Source organism: Ictalurus punctatus, chromosome 12 (assembly GCF_001660625.3).
Source record: "Ictalurus punctatus breed USDA103 chromosome 12, Coco_2.0, whole genome shotgun sequence".
NCBI lineage: Eukaryota > Metazoa > Chordata > Actinopteri > Siluriformes > Ictaluridae > Ictalurus > Ictalurus punctatus.
In genome coordinates, this window is record NC_030427.2 from 83412 (window position 1) to 106645 (window position 23234).

At 41.2% G+C, this 23234-nt stretch overlaps 2 protein-coding genes across 2 annotated transcripts; both read left to right on the forward strand.

The window, feature by feature from the left end:
• The first annotated feature begins 2539 nt into the window (after positions 1-2539).
• LOC128634065 (uncharacterized) lies at positions 2540-5268 on the forward strand. Its single transcript, XM_053684038.1, has 2 exons — positions 2540-3706; positions 5134-5268. The coding sequence occupies exons 1-2, from the start codon at positions 2789-2791 to the stop codon at positions 5266-5268; spliced, it is 1053 nt and encodes a 350-aa protein (XP_053540013.1). The 5' UTR covers positions 2540-2788.
• Positions 5269-5670: 402 nt separating this feature from the next.
• On the forward strand, positions 5671-18083 carry LOC108262304 (plexin-C1). Its single transcript, XM_053684376.1, has 8 exons — positions 5671-5826; positions 6122-6222; positions 9032-9140; positions 9241-9394; positions 9536-9641; positions 9815-9908; positions 15860-15898; positions 17875-18083. Exons 1-8 carry the CDS (start codon positions 5758-5760, stop codon positions 17983-17985), a joined length of 783 nt encoding a protein of 260 aa, XP_053540351.1. The 5' UTR covers positions 5671-5757; the 3' UTR covers positions 17986-18083.
• The last annotated feature ends 5151 nt before the right edge of the window (positions 18084-23234 follow it).

Here is a 23234-nt window from a genome sequence, read left to right on the forward strand (position 1 = left end):
TAACAAAGACACACTTGGCTTAAAATTGGCTGTTACCAGTGAATCATTTAAAAAAGGTTCACCTTTTCTGGATAAAAGATCCCCAAGTGCCATTGGTCAGACTGTGAATCTGAAGTAAACTCTGAAAATGAAGACCAAAGAGCATGCTAACTAAGGAACTTTGAGATAAAGTTATAGGCGTGCACAGGATGAGAAAAGTTTGGAATTAAATTTGTGCCAAAAGTATTGAATGTAACTTTTCAAGAAAAAAAATTAACAAAAATATACAGTGAGAAAGAAGAACACTGAAACTGAACTCAGTGACATGAATTTCACACGGTCTTCGAATTAACAGCATTCTTTATTAACAGTTTTCTAAGCTTCCTTTTTGTTAATCATGGTTTGCGAATGCGCTGCCAGAGTTTTCATTTACGCTTTCAAAGTTTTTGTTTATATTCCACAAGTTTATGTTCAAGATTCTGTTGATGCAGATGGAGATTGAAATTGTGCCTAGGGTTACAGTCATGATTGCGTAAGTGCAGAGTACTTGTATGCTGGATTTACCTGATACAAAGGCAAGTAAGTATTGGTCCATTATAAACATTTACATCAACCCTCGTGTTTAGATGTACAGATAGGCTGTGCTTGTTCATGTTCTCATATTTTTGTGGGAATTGAAGTCTTCTGGAACTGTATTAGTGTCACTTCCTTTAACAGCTCCAGGTGACGCTGGATGAAATAATCAGTGATATTAATACACAAAATGTACAGAAAGCATTGTGTTCGGCGTCAACTGCGTGGTATTGAGGGCGCTCGCTATGGAATTCTTCACCTGGCTCGTCTTCGCATTACATATAACGGTGGTCAGAAGGACTTTATTTCAGCGGAGGAAGCAGGAGATTATGTTAAACTCTTGATATCGGGGTGAACTGCATCACCTACACAGCGGAATCTCTTTCACTCTTCTTTTATTTTTATTTTTTGCACTCGGCCTTCCAGCTCCACAGAATTCGGATTCTTATTGAAGATATTGTCGTTGCATTACTTCGCCTAGATTTTGTGGACTCACTCCTCTTAAAATCTACTTCTGTATTAATGTGCTTCTCTGTTTCGATGCTCTGACCGGGTTAGAGTTTCTGTTTATTTAATTTTATTAGTGTTATCTCCTCGGCTTTACGTGCTACACTGTTATATTATTTGTTACAAGTCTTTAAAAGGTAAGGACATTATATTTATTATTGTGTGCAGACTGTTTATCAGTCTTGGTAATTTTGTTGGTTGGCCCAGTTTACTCTCCGAGTTGTTTTCACATTGTGGACAACGTTCGGGTTCTGTAGGATACACTGCTGTCTCATTTGTTTATGGAGACTTTGGGTGTTTGGAGGATTGTGAGAGTGAGCAGAACATGCCAATGCTTTGAAGAATGTAGTGTTATTTAATTGTGAATCTGTTTTTAGAGGATTTAAACTTAACATGGTGAACAAATTATATTATAGAATTCAGGCAGTTTTACTGGGGTTATCTCATACAGTGTAGCAAGTAATAATCTGGAAAGACCATTGTAATATCACAGTCTAAAACTGGATTTAAAGAGAAGCAAATTAGTAAATGAATCACACGTAAACGAATCACATGAAAATGTATCACTTGAATATTAATCTCATGAAAATGAATCACATGTAAATGAACCATACGTAAATGAATCACATGTAAATGAATAAATAAATTAAAGACAAGAAAGCATTTTTTTCTGTACAGGTTTTATGATATTTAGTTCATGTAGCAAAATTCACATAGATCTGCACAGCTGAGAGATTCAGTCATACTTGTAGCTACAGATTGTGCTGCATGATGGTTTATTTCCTCTAATTGTGCTGTGATTTTCTTTCACGGAATTTTTTTTTGGTTTGGGTTTCTGTATATCAGAGTTCATGCCACACGTGTGTGTGTGTGTGTGTGTGTGTGTGTGTGTGTGTGTGTGTGTGTGTGTGTGTGTGTGAGAGAGAGAGAGAGAGAGAGAGAGAGAGAGAGAGAGAATGACAGACTGAGACTATGCTCTAATATTGGGTGTGTAGAAAAACTAGTGTATAATTATATATACAATAATTTACTGGCCATTTTTACAGTTGTTTACCGTACAAACTACAGTAAGGGTTAACAGTGTGTATTGAGTGTTAGAAATGAGAGTGCTGAAGTTCAGAATTAAGTCAATATTAGAGAGTGAAGTAGCTAGAAAAATCAGTGGATCAGTGCAAACAGTGGCGGCTCGTCCACAGGGGCAGTGGTGCAGAGTCCCACCATTTATACCAGGTGTTCATCAAATGTTAATATTCATAAAGTCCTCATTCACAACTCCATACAGACAAAAAGAGAGCATTTCCACTGCAAATTATTCAGTTTATCTGCTATTCTAATATATCTGAATTCACCCAGTCCCCTTTGTGTGTGAATAACACCACTGGGGCGCAGCACTAAACCATGAACAATCCCGTTTTAATCTAAAAGTTTCATATCAGTGGCATAAATCTAAATTACCTGATGGTACTGAAGGTGCTGAAGTTGATCAGTGATCAACAATGCGGTCAGATAACCATCTTTATCTAGCCTATAAATAAAAAGCGATTGACACATTACAGCTGTGCATTTTAACAGCTGTGCGGCTTTCAGCTGGTGACAGGATGTGTTGCAAACATTCTTTACGCGGAAGCCGTCACTTTTATTCACTTTCAGTGAGCAGACACAGGCTCCAGAGTTCATCTGTCTAAAAGGCTGAAGGCTCCGGGATTCAGCCCCCACGTGTACGGACACCATGAGGACGCTTTTACTCGGGATATTTATTCTCTTTAAAGGAGCAATTTGCACGTCTGAGTACAACTTTAACGATGTGATCAGACACTTTGCTGTGGGAAACGGTAAGGTGTTTGTTGTTACCGACTCTCAGCTCCACCAAATGCGGCACGATCTCGAAGTGGAGAAGATTAAAGTCATATCAAACACCACGGACCAGAACGCAGTGAACATCTTGTTGCCTTTCGAGGCGAACGGAACTCTGATCACATGCGGCACTTTGAACTGCGGACACTGCGAGGTCCTGGATATAAATGATATAACACGAACTATCTACATGGAGAACTTGCCGGTTGGACCGCTTGTGAACGAATCATCCGTTGCGTTCCTTGTCGATTATCCAGGCGACAGTAATGGCACATACATGTTGGTGGGGAGAGAGAATAATGATGAAAAGAAAATGTGTACCGATGCCGGTGTGGTATTGTACAACACTCTCTACACTCAGCATGGTGATATTTTTTCTAAATCAGACTCTGCTACAACTGAAGCCTACATTAAGATTCCTGGTGTTGAGTGGGTAAACGGTTTCCAGGTATCTTCACAGTTTCAGTCCTACCTCTTCGCCAACATTAATTTAACCAGCAAAATGAAAAAAGTGGTTTTCTTTAAGATGGATAACAACCAGAAAAAAACAGAAATGACGAGATCTCTGAAAGTTGCAACTTTACGCTGCTGTGATGACCAACTTCGCCAGAAACTTGTGTCCTCTGCCTTTATCTCGTCGGAGTCTTCTCTTTTATGGATGGGAATATTCACTGCAGAGCGTCCAGACCACCCTGAGAACACTGTGTTGGCTATTTACAACATTACTGCCAGCAGACCAGTGAATCCTCCTGAAGAAATCAGATGCAGTCCAGACTGTCCCAGATCAACACAGGTTTGAAACACTTAGATAGTTGCTCTAAAACTTAAAACATTTTAACGTAGACCTATTTATAATCTCCATGCAAGCAACATATATATGTTATATAGGTTATATATGTTATTACCAGGGTTGGGAGGGTTACTTTAAAAATGTATTTCATAACACTTACAAATTACTTTAAAAAATGTCATCAGTAACTTAATCCAAGTATCACAATATGAAAGTAATGTAATCTGATTATTTTTGCATTACTTCAAGGCCACATATGTAAATAAAGTCAAGTGAAAAGCAATATAATCTAAAATACTTTTATTTAGAGCTTAAAACATGTTCAATGTTTTTTTTTAAAAAAATAAAATAAAAATAAATAAATAAATAAATAAATAAATAAATAAAAGATTATTGTCCCTGATGCGGGCCACTTCTTCGTGTTCAGAAGTCTTTGTTTTGGTCTGTTTTTCAAACTAAAACGTTTCCAAAAGTCTCCGTTTTCGAGGGCCGGAGTGTAGACATAACTGTAGCAAAAGTTATACGTTTTAAAAACAAAAAGCACTGGTGTAAACAGGGCCTAAGTCCCGCCTTCTCGCCCACCGATTGGTCGATTATAAAAGACTTGCCGCAACTATTGGCCAAATTCCTGCCTCTCAACCATTATCCTACTCTCAGAGTGAAGATGAAGCGCTGTTGTGTACAGTGTTAAACAGTTGCTTGACAATAGCAACAAATGAAGCTGTCCTGAGTCGAAACAACACCCATGACCATATAAGGTCATTTTAATTTCATGTAATCACATTACTCGTATCACATGGCCATTCAAATGTGTACAAAGTGGTAGAATGTATACTCATGGCATCTGATATTTTATTTTGTTCCATGGACATTCAAAAGAATTTACGAATTTATATACATTTATGTGATGCTAATAGTGCTAATGGTGTGTCCTTTTCAGTGCATTTAAATCTGCATTCATTATTTATTTATTTTCTTAAAACTAATCCAAATATTGAACATGTTTTAAGCTCTAAATAAAAGTATTTTAGATCATATTGTTTTTCTCTCGACTTTATTTGCATATGTGGCCTTGAAGTAATCCAAAAATAATCAGATTACATTACTTTCATATTGTGATACTTGGATTACATTACTGATGACATTATTTTGAAGTAATTTGTAAGTGTAATGGAATACATTTTTAAAGTAACCCTCCCAACTCCGTATATATTGTGTTACGTCAAAAGATTTGCTGTCCAAATAGTATTCCTTTTTTAATTACATTAAAATTTATTATCATTATTTTTTTTTACCTGTAATCTGATTAATTTGTTTCCTGACATAACTGTAACTGTTTTTTTGTATCCTGATTACGTAACGTCGTTACATGTACTCCGTTACTCCCCAAGCCTGGTTTCTACTGATAACCATTTGTCTTGTTCCTGTAGAATATCGAGGCTGTTGTAGATCCCCTTGCTGTGGTATTCAAACACAATTCAATGACATCTGTGGCAGCGAAAATTAAAGGGTCTTGGACTGTGCTGTACATCGGAACTGCAAATGGCCAACTGATGAAGGTCTGATTCTCTCTCGCTCTCTCTCTCGCTCTCTCTCTCTATATTTCATGGTAAATGGTACACCCAAACCCTGTACGCACAGTCAGCCAGACAACACTTGCAGACTATTATTGTTCAAGCACATGTACTAGATATGTTTTTGAAGATTGAAGACAATGCAAAAAGAATGTTTCTTATGTTATGTACAACAACAGTATATTTATAAACACAGTGAAGACAGCACACTTTTTCTTTTTCTTCATGTATTTTTATTATTATTAATTCTAATACAAGTTTGCCTATGTCTACATCTATCTACTATGATATGTACACACTTTTCCTCTCTATATGAGAAGCTGGTAAATAAATCTTTACAGTGGCTGTGAAGGCCATGCATTGTGTTGAAACTCCACATAATGATTCCAAGCCTTGTTTTGTGTCATATGACAGCTTGTACTGGACACAGATTACAGGTCTGGCTGTGCAAAAGTACTATACAGATCTGATGATGACAGGATGGTGTTTCCCAGAATGTACTTTGACCCAGTGGATCATAATTACATCTACATAGCTTTGAGAAATCAGGTGAGTTTTAGCTGGTCTGAAGTTAAAGCTGTGCCTGCACACATGGATTTTTAGGATGAAATTGAGACAAGTGACCAACTCTATTCATTATTTATGCCAAATGATTTAAGAGGCAGTGCTCAAAGTTAAGAATCAGCCAGTTCACTTCAGCAGTTTAAACAAATGGTTAACTCCTAATAGCAATAAGACAAATAATAGCAATTAATGCCATAGCTTAATAGTGTTTGTGTGTATGTGTGTGTGTGTGTGTGTGTGTGTGTGTGTGTGTGTGTGTGTGTGTGTGTGTATGTTGTAGATTAAACGTGTTGCAGTGACTCAGTGTGGTATGTATGGCACTTTAAGAGACTGCATTGGCAGCATGGACCCTTTCTGTGGATGGTGTGGGGTCACAAAAAGGTAACCTTCTAACCAACTCTTTTACATCTCTCACTAATGAAATGTTTATGTTCATTGTTCAGTTCTATATTCAGTTCATTAACTCTTCCAGCAACCAATGCCTTTTTTTCAGCTTTCTTTCATTAGTTAGCTCTTACTGCCTTATATGCTCGTGCATCACCAACCTGATGCAGTGTAATTGTCTGTAGTAACAGCACATATCTTACAGACTGAAATACACTCACTGTCCACTTTATTAGGAACATCTGTACATTCATGCAGTTTTTACCTAAACTGCGCAGTTCGTTTTTAAGATTATTTACAGCATATATTATGTGCTGTACAAGATTTCAAACACTCCATCAGCAATAAACAGAACGAGTCACTTCATTTTGTTGCTGTCGTTTTTCTTAGCTACTTCCTGGTGCTTTTTTAATTAGCACAATAGACACCAGAAAATTGTTCTCACCAGCATGGAACTACACATTGCAGCTATGGTAACCATGCAACCAAACAGTGGAAAAGAGGCTGTTTTTCTGTCTGTTTGAGGGGTTATTTCTCTCATTAATGATCAGTGGAGTGAGATAGACAACTGGGGAGATACACGGGAACCTGGAGAATATCCCAGGGAGCATCAGACACAAGGCAGGGTACACCGTGGACAGGGTGCCAATCCATCGCAGGGCACAATCACATACACATTCACACACCCATGCATACACTACGGACACTTTGGACATGCCAATCAGCCTACCATGCATGTTTTTGGACTGGTCAGGAAACCGGAGTACCCAGAGGAAATCCCTGCAGCATGGGGAGAACATGCACACACACACACAGGGCTGCGTTTTTGGAATTGAACCCCCAGCCCAGGAGGTGTGAGGGGAATGTGCTAACCAGGTCTCTACAGTAACAATTATTTTTACGGTTGAAGTTCAGGGTTTTTTTTTAGAGATGCTAATGTTAATGTGCTACAATATAACACACAAGTAGGCATGAGAGAACTTGAGCTGGTCAATTATGACAGAATTTAAGAACATAGCGTGAGCCATGACAAATTCATTTACCTTCTATAAACTAAATTGAATATTTTCAGTTAATTTTACAGTTAATTTGCTGTATGCAAAAAAACAACAACCATTAACCTGTTTCATCTTGTAAACAAATACAAAAAACCTCAGTGTTCACTCTTTGAAGTCTGCTCCTCTTAAATATATTTAAAGCTACACTATTAGACATTTTCCACTGTCATGGTTCTGGGCTGGAGTCAGTTCTCGAACCGCTCTGTGTATATTGTGTATATATCTGAATAATCTCATATAGGATGTGATTGGATGAGTTAATTTACCCGTCAGATGCAAAGCGCTTTAGGTTAATGGTGTTCATTAGGGATGCTCCGATCAGGATTTTTACAGCTGATACCGATCGAGATGCCAATCTTTTTTCGTTTAAGCTTTAATCAGGAGGTCATAAACAGTTAAATGTAAGCTCTCTGCTCATGGTCACTGTTATTTGAATTAAAATAATAGCAATGAGAAATACTGTTGGGTAATTGATAAATAAACAAGCATAAAATATTTATTTTTAAATATCTTAAACAATAAAGAGTCCTAATTAAAAGTAACTAACACAAAAATGAAGGCTAATAGCCTTCTAAGGAAATAGCTTACTAAGCTTAATGTCAAACTGATATTAAATGCAACCCATAGTAATTAAACATTATTTCATTTGTCATTTTATTTATATTTTATGAATTAATTATAATATCTATTTTTTATATTAACTGATTTATTTATAACTAAGCACATTTTCTGTCTTTAGATTTTATTATTTTTTGTTCATCAGTTGTTCCTTTTAGATTGGTCCCCCAGTAAATTGTTGCCATGTCTGCTGATAATATTGTGTCAATAAAAGATGGCGGTTTATGAGATCAGCAAGTTGAGAGAAGCAAATGATGTTCAGTGTTACTCTTGTCATCATAATGGCTTCTTTGTTCGTTTGACTGAGGTGATGAAAAGCAGTCTGAAAATTGTTGCACGGTGTAGATGCATTTTGGAGTTGTAGTTTTTATTCTGATTTTATTATTCAACTTTAAACAGGTCACTCGCAATGTCTATATATTTTTCCACAGTCGCACAAAATTGCAAATGCTACTGAAATGGTCGCACTGTAGAGCCCTGCTAACCACTAATCTACTGTGCACGACAATTCCAAATCGAAAGGCAAAAACATAGTCAAAAAGCAAGTGAGGAGTCAAATTGGCAAAACGGCATAAACAGGGCTTAGACAAAAATCGAGAAATACGAGGACAAAACAGGACAAAATCCCTTTAACGAGGAACTAGGATCAAGGGCTCGGTATGGGTCAGGTGAAAAACACACAGAAACACACAATACTTTGCACTGAACAAAGAAACATGAGGGGTTTAAATGATAAATGTAACCAAAGGTGGAAACAATAACAGCTGAGACATTAGGGAGGAACCAATGCATAACAAGGGCGGAGACAGGACAGAAACAAACAAAAAAACCCACAATTGTCAAAAGTAAACAAAATCACTGTTGACCCGGAACTGCATGCTGTTGCGCTTCGGGCAGTTCATACTCGGCACATGCTCCGGCACACAGAGTGAGGGGAAATCCATCACACTGTGAGAGAAAACATACTGTGAGTTCTGATATATATATATATATTCCTTCAAAACATGACCAGACTTCTCAAACCACTTGCTTATTCGTGTTATCCACGGGTTTTAGTGGTTATGTGTTCAACAAAGCAGCCCTCTGACATTAGGCATTTCTTTTTGTCCCCTCATTTTTGTTCACTCTAGATGCTGTTTGCAGAAGGAGTGTACAGCACCATCTTGGATCTCCATTGCTAAAGATTCTTTTCAGAAAGAGCTGATTTCCTTTCAGGTTATTTCTTTGATCCCTGGAGAGGTAAATGTTATTGAATGAAATATGAAAAACCTCTTATCTTTTTATGGAAATGTACAGTATTTGTTTCTTTTTAATGTTATTAATTGTTGTCCACTCTCAGATCAATCTGACTGTATACCTGCACCTGGAGGCCACAGAAAGTCTTCCTTTAACATGTACATTCAAGGCAGGAAGTGTGGATCTGTGTACTAGCCCAGTTGCACACTTTCCCAGCTGCTCCTGCAATTTCCCTGAAAAGGACCTGTCTTCTGATAGTCAGTATTTTCACAGTATTCTTCAGAATTGTGTGGGTCATATCACATTTTATTGGCTAAGTAAAAAAAAAACCTTTTTTTTTTTTTTTTAAAATGAATTGATTTTGCCCAACAATATGTAACTCTGCTCTACTTCTCCAGGACTCAAAGTCACAGTGACAGTCAATATTAGTGATCAGATCTTCACAGACAGCCTGACACTGAGGAGCTGCCCAAATATCACAGAGAATACACAATCAGATGCTCAGTAAGAAGATCCATTATTAAAAACCAAATATCTGTAACCAACCATCTGTCACTTTAACATGTTATTGGCCTATATAATAGATATTTGATGACACCGTATATATCATATTCTGGATGACACCAAGAGTCATGGTATGGGCGTCTGGTATAGTTTAATGTCTATTTAATATTTAGGTGCACAGCCTGTGTCTCAGCTGGGTGTTATTGGAACAACAGTGGCATGAAGTGTACCTGGACTCCTAAATCTGCACCATATGTACACATACAGGTGAGTCTGTGTAATGTACTCAGCTACATACAGCATACAAGTGAGACATGACACACGTCTCACTACTTTCTATATTACTTTTGGTTATTTCAGTTGAGCTTTTGCTAACTTTATTTTTAACACATGCAGTTTTTTTTATTAGAGAATTGTTTGCTCCCATTTGTGAATTTCTTACACCACCCTTTCCGCAATCATTGGTTTCATTCGTCTAGTTTGTTCTGTATAGTTCCTTTCCTGTTTCATTGGGAAGTTTTCATATGTATTCAGTGATTCTGTTTCTGGGTTGGTTGTTCTGTCTTTTTTATACTGATCTTGGGTTTCAGAAGTACCTCAATAATCAGATTTATTAGCTCCATGGATTTTATGTTTTAGTTTCATATGTAGAATACAGTGCTGTGAAAAAGTATTTACCCCATCCTGATTTCTTCTGTTTTTGTGTATTTCTCATACTAAATACATTTAGATCTTCAAACGAAATCATACATAAAACAAAGGCAACCTGAGAAAACACACAATACAGTTCCCTTTCAAAGGGAACTTCGACGTTGCGTTTAGCATAACACTATGGGGAGCGCCTGACGCGCGACCGGCATCTGAAGCTTGTGTAAAATCATGCCTATTTATAGGCCTGCCATGATCAGGTGACGTGGTAATTAAGTGATATAAATATGGCACCTGTGAACCTCGCCATCAGCCTTTATTATCTTCAGCAAAGACTGCATGTCAGTTGTCTGTGTAAAGAAACAAAAAGACGCTTCATTTAATTGCTATCTTTTCTCAAAATCTCAGAACTTTTCTATCCCTCTAAAAAAAAGAGAAGAAAAAAAGGAATGAGCGACAGAGAAAAATATGAGTAAGAGAATTCAGGAAGTGTGTTACGGCTTGCTCCCATTTCATCACGGGGAATAGTGCACACTTTCTGGGTGAAGTGTCTAGTCATGTAGCATGCGATGGCAGCCTCGAGAGGCTGCGCATGGTAATGTCTACATTAAGCAGCTCGGCTCGCGACTCGCGCCCTTATAGGCGGAAGCCGAAGCGAGTTGGGTTTCAGAGCCTCGCGATCTGGGCCAGCCACTGCCGAGGCAGCTAGCCATCTCAGGTTTGGGGGATCTCTTATGGATCTAGAAGAGGAGCCGGAGACGAGCGCTGCTCTATCTCTTGCTCTGTCTTCCGGGTTCGGCTCTCCGCTGGATTTTGGAGCTCACGTCGTGACTCCTCCTTCCGCAATGGAAAGCCAAAAGGGGGAGAAAAAACACACACCCAAAAATAATAGTAATAATTCCTCTCTGACTCCGAGGAACCAGAAGGATGTGCTAAAAACTGAGAGCAGAGTATAAAGAGCTGTTTGAAGTGATTACTAAGGCTGGATGAGCCTTTTTCTCCCCAATGAAAGTAAATCCCTCACACTGCAGAAACTCCCCTTTCTTCCAGAAGTGCATGACAAAATATCAGGCTTCTGGGGGAAAACCACGTATAAGCCGTATTTATAATCCCACGATGTTGGATTATTCAGCCATTGTGGGGAATGAACGGCATGGCTATTTAGTTATGCTGAAGGTGGAGGAGGTGCTTGCGAGCTACCTCTCTCCATCGTTGGCAGGTAATTATGGGGGCCGGCTTTGCCATCCAAGCCACCGTGTAAGGCCACCGTGGCATTGGTGGGCAAGGCCTATGCAGTAGTAGTCTTGTTTGAGGGTCACTGCAGACAATGACAGTGTTGCAGGCCTACCAAGCAGACCTGCTGAGTGAGCTCAACATATGGCAGCATTCAGCCAGTTCCTTCCCTGTTGTCTCGAGTTCACCCGGGCATCCAAGAGTGGAGCCCGGGCCAGCACTAGTGCGAGGGAGACCCAGAAGGCGAGTATGGCAGCCCGCCAACCCCCGCAGACAACAAGGGGAACCGGGCAGCCACGGTCGTGGCCTGCTACTAGGCCTGATCTGAGAATGGTCATAAAGGCCAAGCAGGCAAAGAAGAGCGGTCCTGAGGGGCCGTGGAGGGACGTATCAGGGGACATGAGGTTGTTAGGGCAGTTAGCCCTCAGTGCTACTGTAGGGCCTCCTCTAACCAAAACGGTCCCAAGTTTTCAGTGTTCTGTGGTCAGCAAGCTGTCACAGGGCAACTAAAATCTGATGCTTTCTCTCCAATAGAATGTGGACTAGTTAACGTCACTAAAAGACCATCTGGCAGCATGGAAGCTATTGCAAAATGTGTCTCCATGGGTTCTGTCTACTGTAGAAAAGGTTTCCCGGGTCCATTTTATAGCTTGCCCCCCCCGGTTCAGAGGTGTACTCACCACAGTAGTCAGCACAGACCAGAGCCCGACGCAAGCACAGGAAGTAAGATCCCTCTTGGACAATGGGGCCATAGAACATGTACCCCATTCCCTGAGGGAGGGAGGTTTTTACAGCCGTTATTTCCTGGTCCTCAAAAAATAGGAGTATGCGGCCAGTTTTAGATCTGCGTCATCTGAACTGTACTCTTCAGACATACAGGTTCAAGATGCTGATGCCCAAACTTAACATTCCACAGATTCAGTTTGAGGACTGGTTTGTGACGATAGAGCTAAAAGGTGCATATTTCCACATAGAAATATTGCTATCTTTATCCCCTCGCACCTTCACAAAGTGCATGGATGTCACTCTGGCTCCACTGTGACTCCAGGGCATCTGTGTACTAAACTACCTGGACGACTGGTTAATTCTAGCACGATCCAGGAAACTGGCAGTTCAACATCGAGATGTTGTTCTCGCCCACATGAAGAGCTTGGGGCTTGGGTGGAACCTCAGAAAAATATGCTTTCCCCAGTGCAGTGGACAACTTTTCTGGGGGTTATAAGGATTCTACTATGATGAGGGCATTTCTATCCCCAACATGCGTAGGGTCAATCCTATCAACATTGAGCAAGATAAAGTTGGATCTTGGGAGACTATTGGTGCTTATGGGCCTATTGCACAGGAGACCGTTCAGTGGTGGCTGAGAAGTTGGGGGTTTTGTCCAAGGTTGAGTGTCCCCGGATTCTAGCCTTGGGTCACACTCTAGGGATGTCTCCTTAGTGCAAGAAGGTAATGACAGACACCTCCCTCACGGGCTGGAGCGCAGTCTTAGAGCTGTCCAGCTCACGGTCTCTGGTGCTGCCCTCATCTGGAGCGGCATATAAATTGCCTAGAAATGTGGGCCATATTTCAATAACTGAAATTCCTTCTTCCTCAATTGAGAGGTCACCATGTGTTTACAGACAACACACCGGTCTCATATATTGACCACCGGGGAGGATTATGTCCGTGCCCCCTGTTCAGGCAGGCGCAACTAATTGTTCTCTGGGCAGAAGGAAAGTTTGTCAGTGAGTGCAATGTACATTCTGGGAATATGGGGGCAGACATCCTGTTGAGGCAGGGGAATTGGTGGCTCTATCCACAAGTGGTGGAGTCCATATGGCGAAGTTTGGCCAAGCGGGACTGCATGTGTTTGCCTCTGAGGAGACAACACACGGCCCGCTGTGGTTCACCCTCACTCCTCCTGCACAGTTAGGGCTGGACGCCATGGTGCACATTTGGCCAAGGTCACATCTGTACGCCCCCCCCCCCCCCCCCCCACCCCATCGCTCTGTTCCCACAAGTTCTAGCCCTGCTAGATGGCACTCCTTGGGAGATTCCCATCCACAGGGATCCACTGTAGACCCACTGAACTGTGCAATAGCTACAGTCCTGGAGTTCTAACAAGAACATTTCTCAGTGGGGTGGGCTCCTTCTACAATCAGGGTTTACATGGCCGCATTTCGGCCAGCCATGCCCCTGTTGATGGAACCTCTGTGGGGCAACATCCTCTAACTTCGAGGTTCATGCATGGTGTCAGGCGGCTTAGGCCCATCTGCAGGCCAGGCATACCTTCCTGGGACCTTTCTGTGGTCCTGGAAGGTCCGTCAGGGGCCCCATTTGAGCCCTTAGAGTCAGCGTCTTAGAAGCTTCTGACTCTAAAGGTAGCTCTTTTGCGGGCCTTAACATCTCTCAAGTGAGTAGGTGATCTACAAGCTCTCTCTGTTGCCCCTTCCTGCCTTGACTTTGCCCCTGGATTAGCCAAGGCCTTACTGTATCCTATGCCAGATTATATTCCTAAAGTGCCTAGATTGGCTGCCCACCCTGTGGTGTTGCAGGCTTTCTGCCCTCCTCCATTCCCCACACTGGAACAAGAGAGAATGCACCTGCTGTGTCCAGTAACGGTTTTCTGTACTTACGTCCACTGCTCGGCCAGTGGCGTAAGTTGGAGCAGCTGCTGGTCTGCTTCGGTGTAATAACTTGAAATCTGCAAAAATAAATCAGACATGTGAACTCATGGCAAATAACTCAGCAACTCACAAGTTAATAACATGTTTATGGCCCAATCTGGACCACTGGGCTATAGAAATATGGCCGTTTAAAAAACAAAGCGAAACAAAAAAAACCTAGCCAATCACTCCTGGACCCTTAGGCAAAGGCAAATAATTCACCTTCTCTTCATGCAGCATAACATCAATCAGCCATAACATTAAAACCACTGACAGATGAAGTGAGTAACATTGATTTTCTCATTACAATGGCATCTGGCAAAGGGTGATGTATATTAGGCAGCAAGTTAACAGTCAGTTCTCGAAGTTAATATGTTGGAAGCAGGAAAAATGGCCAATCATAAGGATCTGAGTGACTTTGACCAGGGCCAAATTGTGATGGCCAAATGACTGGGTCAGTGCATCTCCAAAGCGACAGGTCTTTGAGGTGTTCCTGGTGTGCAGTGGTTAGTACCTACCAAAAATGGTCCAAGGAAGGACAACTGGAGAACCAGTGACAGGATCATGGGTGGCCAAGGCTCATTGATCTGCATGGGGAGCGAAGGCTAACTCGTTTGTTTCAGTCCCACAGAAGAGCTCCTGTAGCCCAACTTACTGAAAAAGGTCATGCTGGCTGTGATAGAAAGTTGTGAGAACACACAGTGCACCACAGCTTGCTGTGTATGGGGCTGCATAGCTGCAGACCGGTCAGAGTGTCCATACTGACCCCTGTCCACTGCCAAAAGCACCTACAATGGGCACGTGAGCATCAGAACTGGACCATGGAGCAATGGAATAAGGTGGTCTGGTCTGATGAATCACATTTTATTTTGCATCATATGGATGGCCAGGTTCATGTGCGTTCTGCTGGGAAACCTTGGGTCCTGGCATTCATGTAGATGTTACTTTGACACAGACCAAGCAACGGTATTCCATAATTGCAGTGGCTTCTTTCAGCAGGATAATGCGTGCTGAAAAACTGCAAAATTTGTTCAGGAATGGTTTGAGGACCATGAAAGGTGTAGACTTGGCCTCCAAAGTCCACGGTTCTCAGTCTGATCGAGCATCTGTGGGATTTACTGTACAAACAAGTCTAATCCATGTAAGCCCCATCTCGCAATTTACAGGACGTAAAGTATCTGTTGCTAACGTCTTGTGACAGATACCACAGCACACCTTTAGAGGTCTTGTAGAGTCCATGCCTTGATGGGTCAGAGCTATTTTGGTGGCACAAGGGGGACCTACACAATATTAGGCAACTGGTTTTAATGTTATGGCTGATCTCTGTATATTGGCAGCACACTAGGCTCCTATTTCAATGATGTATATAAATTTCACTTTCTCATTTATATGAAGTCAACCTATTAGTCTGTTTTTATTTTTCCAGTTTTAATATATTTATTTAACATTTGGGCTTAAGTTGCCAACTCTGAATATGGTTGATAATTAGTTTAAAAATTATACATCTGTATTTGAAGACGTTCCAAATGAAGTAATGTTTCTTCTTCTTCTACCTTTTTTCAGTTAATCATGACGTATTTTAACACAATGTTCTGTTTTAAAAATGTAATTTGGCATTTGGAGTTTGAATTGGATAAGTATAATAATGAAACGATTAAACATTAAAATGCGTTTCCATCCCCTATGCAGGACATTTGCAAGCAGTCTTCCTCTGAGAAAAACAACATGGTGAGTGATATATGGATCTGATCGCACAGCATTAACAGAAAGAAGATTTCTGTTAGGGAAGTTAAGAGGTGTGAAAGAGGAATTGGATTTGTGTTCATCAGACCTTTTAAATATTTATATTTTAAAATATAATTTTATATATATATATATATATATATATATATATATATATATATATATATATATATATATATATATATATATATATATATAATTAATATTAAAATATTAATATTTTATTTCTAAATGAATAGCCAGCCTACTTTCACAAAACATTTATACTTTTGGAAAGGAGCACAATATCTTGATTTATGCCTTTAGTATTTGATAGTTTTTTAATATTTTAATTCAAATTTGATATTGATCGGCATGGCTTTTTGCAGTGTCATGTGAAATAGTTTTCCATTCATACACTGGATATAAACAATTTACACACCCCTGTTAAAATGGCAAGATAAATGATGTCAGAACTTTTTCCACCCTCAATGTGAAATTACAACATATAATAATAAAGTGAAAAACAATCAGAAACATTTTAGGGAAAAATAGGAAAAATTACAAACCAATAACTTGGTTGCATAAGTGTGCACACCCCTAAATGAATATTATTTTATTACACTCAGTCTTTTGGGTCTATCAGTGTGGCACATCTTGACTTGGCAATATTTTCCCACTCTTTCTTGCAAAAGCATTCTAGATTCATCAGATTGTGAGGGCTTTTCTCTGTGCACAGCCCACTTCAGGTCACCCCACAGATTTCTAGTTGGATTCAGGTCTGGGGTCTGGCTAGGTCATTCAAAAACTTTGATTTTCTGTTGGTTAAGCCATTCTTTTGTTGATTTGGATGTATCCTTTGGGTCATTGTCGTAGTGAAAGGTAAAATTCCTTTTCATCTTCAGATTACAAGCAGACACCTGAAGGTTTTGCACTATAATTTGGTATTTGTAGCTATTCTTGATTCCCTCCATCTTGATAAAAGCCCCAGGTCTGGTGGGAAAAACAGCCCTAATGCATGATGCTTCCACCACCATGCTTCACTGTGGGTAAGGTGTTCTTTTAATGGTATTATTATACCTTTTGGAATTGGTCTCCTAAGACCAAAACACATGATTTGGAGTGATTCAGTTGGGTTTGGATGTTTTTTTGATAAAGGTCTTCTGTCTATCCACCCTACGCCATAGCCCAGACATGTGAAGAATACAAGAGATTGTTGTCACCTGCAGAGAGTAATCAGTACCTGTCAAATATTCCTGCAGCTCCTTTAATGTTGCTGTAGGTCTTTTGGCAGCCTCCCTGATAAGTTTTTGTCTTTTCCTTTTGTAAATCTTGGAAGGACGTCCTGTTCTTGATGTCAGTGTACTGCATTTTCACTGTTTCTTGACAATGGCCTTCGCAGTGTTCCATTATACATTTAATGTTTGGGAATTCTTTTATACCCCTCTCCTGATGGATTCCTTTCTACAAGTTAGATACCATGCATGCAATGTAAGCTCTTCGCAGACCATGGCTTCAGCAGTGAGAGGAAACCAAGAAGATGTGAAGAAAATCCTACAGAAACAGCTGAACTTTATTTAGGGTTAATCAGAATAATTTCACTGATGACAGCTATATGATAATTACTTTTGAATATGAGATCAAATGTGATTGTTTCATTCTGAACACAGCCACATCCACAATTATAAACGGATGTTCACACTTACTATTAATAAATACACTTAATAACCAGGGTATTGTATGTTTTATATTTTTCCTAATTTTCCCTAAAATGTTCCAGATTTATCTTAGTTTCAATTGTTTCCATCACAAATACGTGCAATTTTAACAGGGGTGAGTAGACTTTAGAGCGGAAGAGAATATCGTAGCGTCAAGACGGACTCCGTGCGTGTTTGCAGCGATTCGCAATCTCCGATCACGACGGTAACCTCACGCCCCACGCTAATCTCTCTCTCTCTCTCTCTCTCCCTCTCTCTCTCCAGGAGGTACAAGAGCGGACGAGACCGCCGGATAGTGAGAGTCGCACATATGGAGGACGCCGGCCTGGGAAAACCCCCGCCCCGCCTCGGGAATCCCGCCTCCGCCACGAGTAGACTCCGCCGGCCGTCACGCCTCCACAAAACCCCGCACTCATCCACTTATAACCCATTCACCTCACCCTAGCCACAATAAACCACCGTTTGCGAACATCCTTCTGTCTCCTGTGGGTCTGTACACTGCCCTTCCCCGGGCTAATCCCTCACAATATATATATATCCTTCCCTCCTTCCCTCAGCCAGGGCATTAAAAATGGGTCGTGGATGGGTATTCCAGCATGACAATGACCCAAAACACACGGCCAAGGCAACAAAGGAGTGGCTCAAGAAGAAGCACATTAAGGTCCTGGAGTGGCCTAGCCAGTCTCCAGACCTTAATCCCATAGAAAATCTGGAGGGAGCTGAAGGTTCGAGTTGCCAAACGTCAGCCTCGAAACCTTAATGACTTGGAGAAGATCTGCAAAGAGGAGTGGGACAAAATCCCTCCTGAGATGTGTGCAGACCTGGTGGCCAACTACAAGAAACGTCTGACCTCTGTGATTGCCAACAAGGGTTTTTCCACCAAGTACTAAGTCATGTTTTGCAGAGGGGTCAAATACTTATTTCCCTCATTAAAATGCAAATCAATTAATAACATTTTTGACATGCGTTTTTCTGGATTTTCTTGTTGTTATTCTGTCTCTCACTGTTCAAATAAATCTACCATTAAAATTATAGACCGATCATTTCTTTGTCAGTGGGCAAACGTACAAAATCAGCAGGGGATCAAATACTTCTTTCCCTCACTGTATATATCCCTGTACTGTTCTACTTACTATCTCTTAACTCTTCTTTCTTGGCTGCTGCTGTGACACCCTAATTTCTCCATCTAGGGATTAATAAAGTATCATCTTATCTTATCTTACTTGGCATCTAATTATCCACGATTACTACAAGAAGTAACATTCTTACTTTACTCTTCCAAGGACAATCAGCATCTCCATGATTATATCTGATCTCCTCTCCAGGTGTTATGTCTCTTAAAGCAAAAAGGCACAAATGTGGCTTTCCTTTCATGATGATTCTCTTCATTTTGCAGTTGGGGTTAACGTGGTCATCACTAACCGGTCTTCCAAGAGTGCCATCATCCCTTGCAGCATCAATACTGAATTTGAACAAAACAGAAGACATTTATTTAGTTAAATTAGAAATAGTAGTGAACTAAAGAATGACTACTGCGCATCAGAATCGCAGCACTGCGCATCAGAATCGCAGCACTGCGCATCAGAATCGCAGCACTGCGCATCAGAATCGCAGCACTGCGCATCAGAATCGCAGCACTGCGCATCAGAATCGCAGCACTGCGCATCAGAATCGCAGCACTGCGCATCAGAATCGCAGCACTGCGCATCAGAATCGCAGCACTGCGCATCAGAATCGCAGCACAGTGCCACTTAAAGTCCTGAACTGCCCTGCTGCGTTTCTGCATTTCTGATGCGCAGTTCACCAGAATCACGCTTCGGACGAAATACACATTTAACAAAACAAAACAAATAAACAAACAAAAAAAAAACACTAAAAAGGCAAATAATAAAAGCTATTAAAATCGTTTTTCTTATAACGGACAATATTATTGTTAAACACGATTCAGAACCGAGGTGAATCACAGACTATACTGTAAGCAGCGCTACATTTATAAATATATCAAATATATATGTGCACTCACGTTCAGATTTTTCCGTGCCAGATGAAGTCGAATATAAATCCTTTCAAGTTGCTGTGGTAAATTCGTTGTCTTCTTTTACTTTCCAGAGAGTCAATTAGGTCTCTGTATTCCAGCATGACTCACAAACTATTGAACTCCACAGGTGCCTCATTAAACTGAGATATTCAACAACATACTACCTCATTGGCTCAAAGCTCCAGTGATTGCTTGCTGTTTCAACCATTCAAAGTTCATCAAGTTCTTCTGTGTCAACCAATCGGAGTTCAGCATTGCTGTACTACGTAATCAAGTGTGCGAGCGCAATTGTTTTTACAGTCTTTGGCCAGAGGGGGCCTTTACACACTTGACACCCCCCTACACACACACTTTATCGAGTAAATATCAATGTTGAGGACTAATGAGATTTTTGGTGGAGAAGTTCAACTCGATAAAATAAACATGCTGCAACGCTTAGTATTGTGGGGACTCGATTTTAGGTCCCCACAATCAAAAATGTCCCAATCTTATTGGTGTGTAATCAGGCCGATGTCCACACACACACACACACACACACACACACACACACACACACACACACACACACACACACACACACACACACACACACAACTTGCTTGTCGGACTCTGGTTCCACCTCCATATCTTTGTCTATCAAATGAGCAAGCTCCTCACCACCATGGCAATCATCATCATTCTCATAATGATCAACAGCACCAACAGCCTCTGCCCTGTCCTGTCCTAGAGACCAAAATAAAATCCGGGTAATCAACAAAAAACAGGAAATTACTGAATATAAAAATCAGGCACTCTTGTAGCAGAGCAATGCTAGAGGATCTACTGAGCCAGAAGAAGCTAACACTACAGCTCATTCTTCCTCACTGCTCATATGCCCCACTGTATACAACAAACTACCACTATGGGCATAACAGAGACCATTACCTGTGTGTCCATTACCTGAAGCCTCTCTGGAATTGAACACAAGAGGAACCAAGACCCAGGCGCATGATTCCCAATGTGTCTGGGGTGAAGTTATTGATCTGAAAATCTTTACAGCTGCCAAGAACCTCTCCCTTAATACTGGAACAAACACAAACTTTTCAAAGGATCTGAATTACTGTTTATTTCTGCATTATTAAGTGCTTTGTTTATTATTCCTGCACAAATTAAGCACAACAAACTAGATTTTTAAAGCTTGTTTTGAATGCATTTTGTTCAACAGCCCCCAAAATTAATGAAACCACAATATAATTTTTATGAAGCATTCTCTATGCATACATAATACTGTGTTTTCCCCTTATTCTAGCCAGTGGAATTAAATATTGAAATAAATATTGTTTAGCCTGACTCTTTTTGCTTCTACTGCTTGTCCAGTGAAATGGATCCCATGTCCAGCAGAATTCCCTACCTAAAGTCAACAAATTAATGCCTTGCAGCTGGTCTTTACCTGAGGAGCGGATACTTTTGCTTTTCATGTGCCTCTGCAGGATTCAGAGACTCAAGAGGCAGCCGAACAATCTTCATTGGCTGAAGGAACATAGCAGGGGTAAGATGCAAACATAAACCCAAGACTTGAGAACAAGTACTTTTCATCATGTGCATAATGATATGTTACATAATGATATGATACATGTTACTTATAACTGCCTTATAAAAGGTATATGTGAACAATACCAGGTTAACTTGTGAGAACCAGCAAAACTGACCTAAGCTGCACATTTTCTCATCTTGCGATGCATACGTGCACACACACATACACACACACACACACACACACACACACACACACACACACACACACACACACACACACACACACCTTCTGGATACAGACCAGCACAGAATATATTATACCTGAATATATAAAGAATATATAAAGAATATATAAAGATGATGCACAAGAAAGCCCACAAACAGTTTGCTGAAAACAAGCAGACTAAGGACATGGATTACTGGAACCATGTCCTGTGGTCTGATGAGACCAAGATAAACTTATTTGGTTCAGATGGTGTCAAACGTGTGTGGCGGCAACCAGGTGAGGAGTACAAAGACAAGTGTGTCTTGCCTACAGTCAAGCATGATGGTGGGAGTGTCATGGTCTGTGGCTGCACGAGTGCTGCCGGCACTGGGGAGCTACAGTTCATTGAGGAAACCATGAAGGCCAACATATGCTCTGACATACTGAAGCAGAGCATGATCCCCTCCCTTCGAAGAGTGGGCCGCAGGGCAGTATTCCAGCATGATAATGACCCCAAACACACCTCCATGATGACCACTGCCTTGCTAAAGAAGCTGAGGGTGAAGGTGATGGACTAAACCCTATTGAGCATCTGTGGGGCATCCTCAAACGGAAGGTGGAGGAGCACAAGGTCTTTAACATCCACCAGCTCCGTGATGTCATCATGGAGGAGTGGAAGAGGACTCCCATTGGCAACCTGTGAAGCTCTGGTGAACTCCATGCCCAAGAGGGTTAAGGCAGTGCTGGAAAATAATGGTGGCCACAAAAAATATTGACACTTTGGGCCCAATTTGGACATTTTCACTTAGGGGTGTACTCACTTTTGTTGCCAGCCGTTTAGACATTAATGGCTGTGTGTTGAGTTATTTTGAGGGGACAGCAAATTTACACTGTTACACAAGCTGTACACTCACTAATTTACATTGTAGCAAAGTGTCATTTCTTCAGTGTTGTCATATGAAAAGATCCATCCATCCATCCATCTTCAACCGCTTACACCTTTTCAGGGTCACGGGGAACCTGGAGCCTATCCCAGGGAGCATCAGGCACAAGGCGGGGTACACCCTGGACAGGGTGCCAGTCCATCACAGGGCACACAATCACACACACATTCACACACCATGGACACTTTAGACACGCCAATCAGCCTACCATGCATGTCTTTGGACTGGGGGAGGAAACCAGAGTACCTGGAGGAAACCCTTGCAGAACGGGGAGAACATGCAAACTCCGCACACACAAAGCCACGGGAATCGAACCCAGACCCTGGCGGTGTGAGGCGAACGTGCTAAAGTCGAAGTGGGGGTGTGAGGTGAAGTGTTTCGTCGCCGCAAGATTGCCGAGGGTGTTCTAGGGGTTTCCCAAGTAACGGGATCCCATCTTGCCGTCAGGAAAAGCCACGGGTGCAGCCAGGGTGCGGGGTCTTCGCTTGCGTTGGGATTGTCTGTAAAACACACAGCAAAGGTTATCGCATGCACACTGAGAGCCTCCTCTCCCTTGTGAGTGTAGTATCGCCCTTTTTATACTCTCCCGTCGCCTGCTTGATGGTGGAATTTTTCCGTGCCGCCCGCCATTCAGCAGCCGTGTGTATGTCGGCGGCCCCGTCCCGCCGCCACGCGTTTTCCGGCTGTCCAGAGCACTGGTGGTGCTGAAGCGGAGCTGTCTCCTCAGCACCCCAGCGGCAGTCGCAGGAGGAGCGATCTTTGTTTCTTGTGCGTCGGCCGCAGTATATAGTCCAGCAATCGCCTAAAATCACTAAATCGCCTAAATTCATGGTACAAAATATGTTATGGTCTGATTATTCTAATTCTGCAAGATATATTCATACCATTATTTCAAAAGGTATGTTTAATGCAAAAAAGCACA